A 531-nucleotide genomic window follows, 5' to 3' on the forward strand; every position below is an offset into this window, starting at 1 on the left:
GGCGGGGGCAGGCCCTGCTCTCCCCCGTGGGGCAGCCGGGGGACCCTGCCCCATCCCCCAAGGCATCCCCAGCACCCCCCCAGCAAGGCTTGCAACCCCGGGAGGACCCAGAGTACAGCACCCCCAACCCCTTCCCCTCTCCCATGAGCCTGGCAAGCCTGTCCCCTCCCACAGCCCAGGGGGCCAAGCTCCCCCCAACCGGGGCCTTGGGCTCTGGGGCAGGAACCAGGGATTAGGAGCTGGTAGCCCCAGGGGCAAGCAGGGCTGTACCTGGATGCGGCTGTTACCCCAGTCGGCCACAATAATATTGCCGTTGGCATCCACGGCCACGCCAGTCGGGGCGTTGAACTGCCCGTTGCCCTCGCCGTGGGACCCGAACTTGAACAGGAACTCGCCATCCGCACTGAAGACCTGGGGGGGGCAGGGGGGTGTCACATGCCCCACCTCGGGGGTCCCAGGCCTGGCTGGGGCGGCAAGGCCCAGATGGGGATAGTGGGGGGTGGGGGGTGGGTCTCAGCCTTGGCTGGAGCA

The 531-nt window shown here is 69.3% G+C and overlaps 1 protein-coding gene across 1 annotated transcript in view; it reads right to left on the reverse strand.

Moving 5' to 3' along the window:
• TRIM3 (tripartite motif containing 3) overlaps nt 1–531 on the reverse strand; it is a 23025-nt gene that overhangs the window by 5142 nt on the left and 17352 nt on the right. The window contains exon 13 of the mRNA XM_019523756.1: nt 269–411. Coding sequence (XP_019379301.1) covers nt 269–411 — 143 coding nt within the window. The remainder of the gene's footprint in view (nt 1–268; nt 412–531) is intronic.

The sequence above is a fragment of the Gavialis gangeticus genome, unplaced genomic scaffold, assembly GCF_001723915.1.
Source record: "Gavialis gangeticus isolate Ggan-Ray unplaced genomic scaffold, GavGan_comp1, whole genome shotgun sequence".
Lineage (NCBI taxonomy): Eukaryota > Metazoa > Chordata > Crocodylia > Gavialidae > Gavialis > Gavialis gangeticus.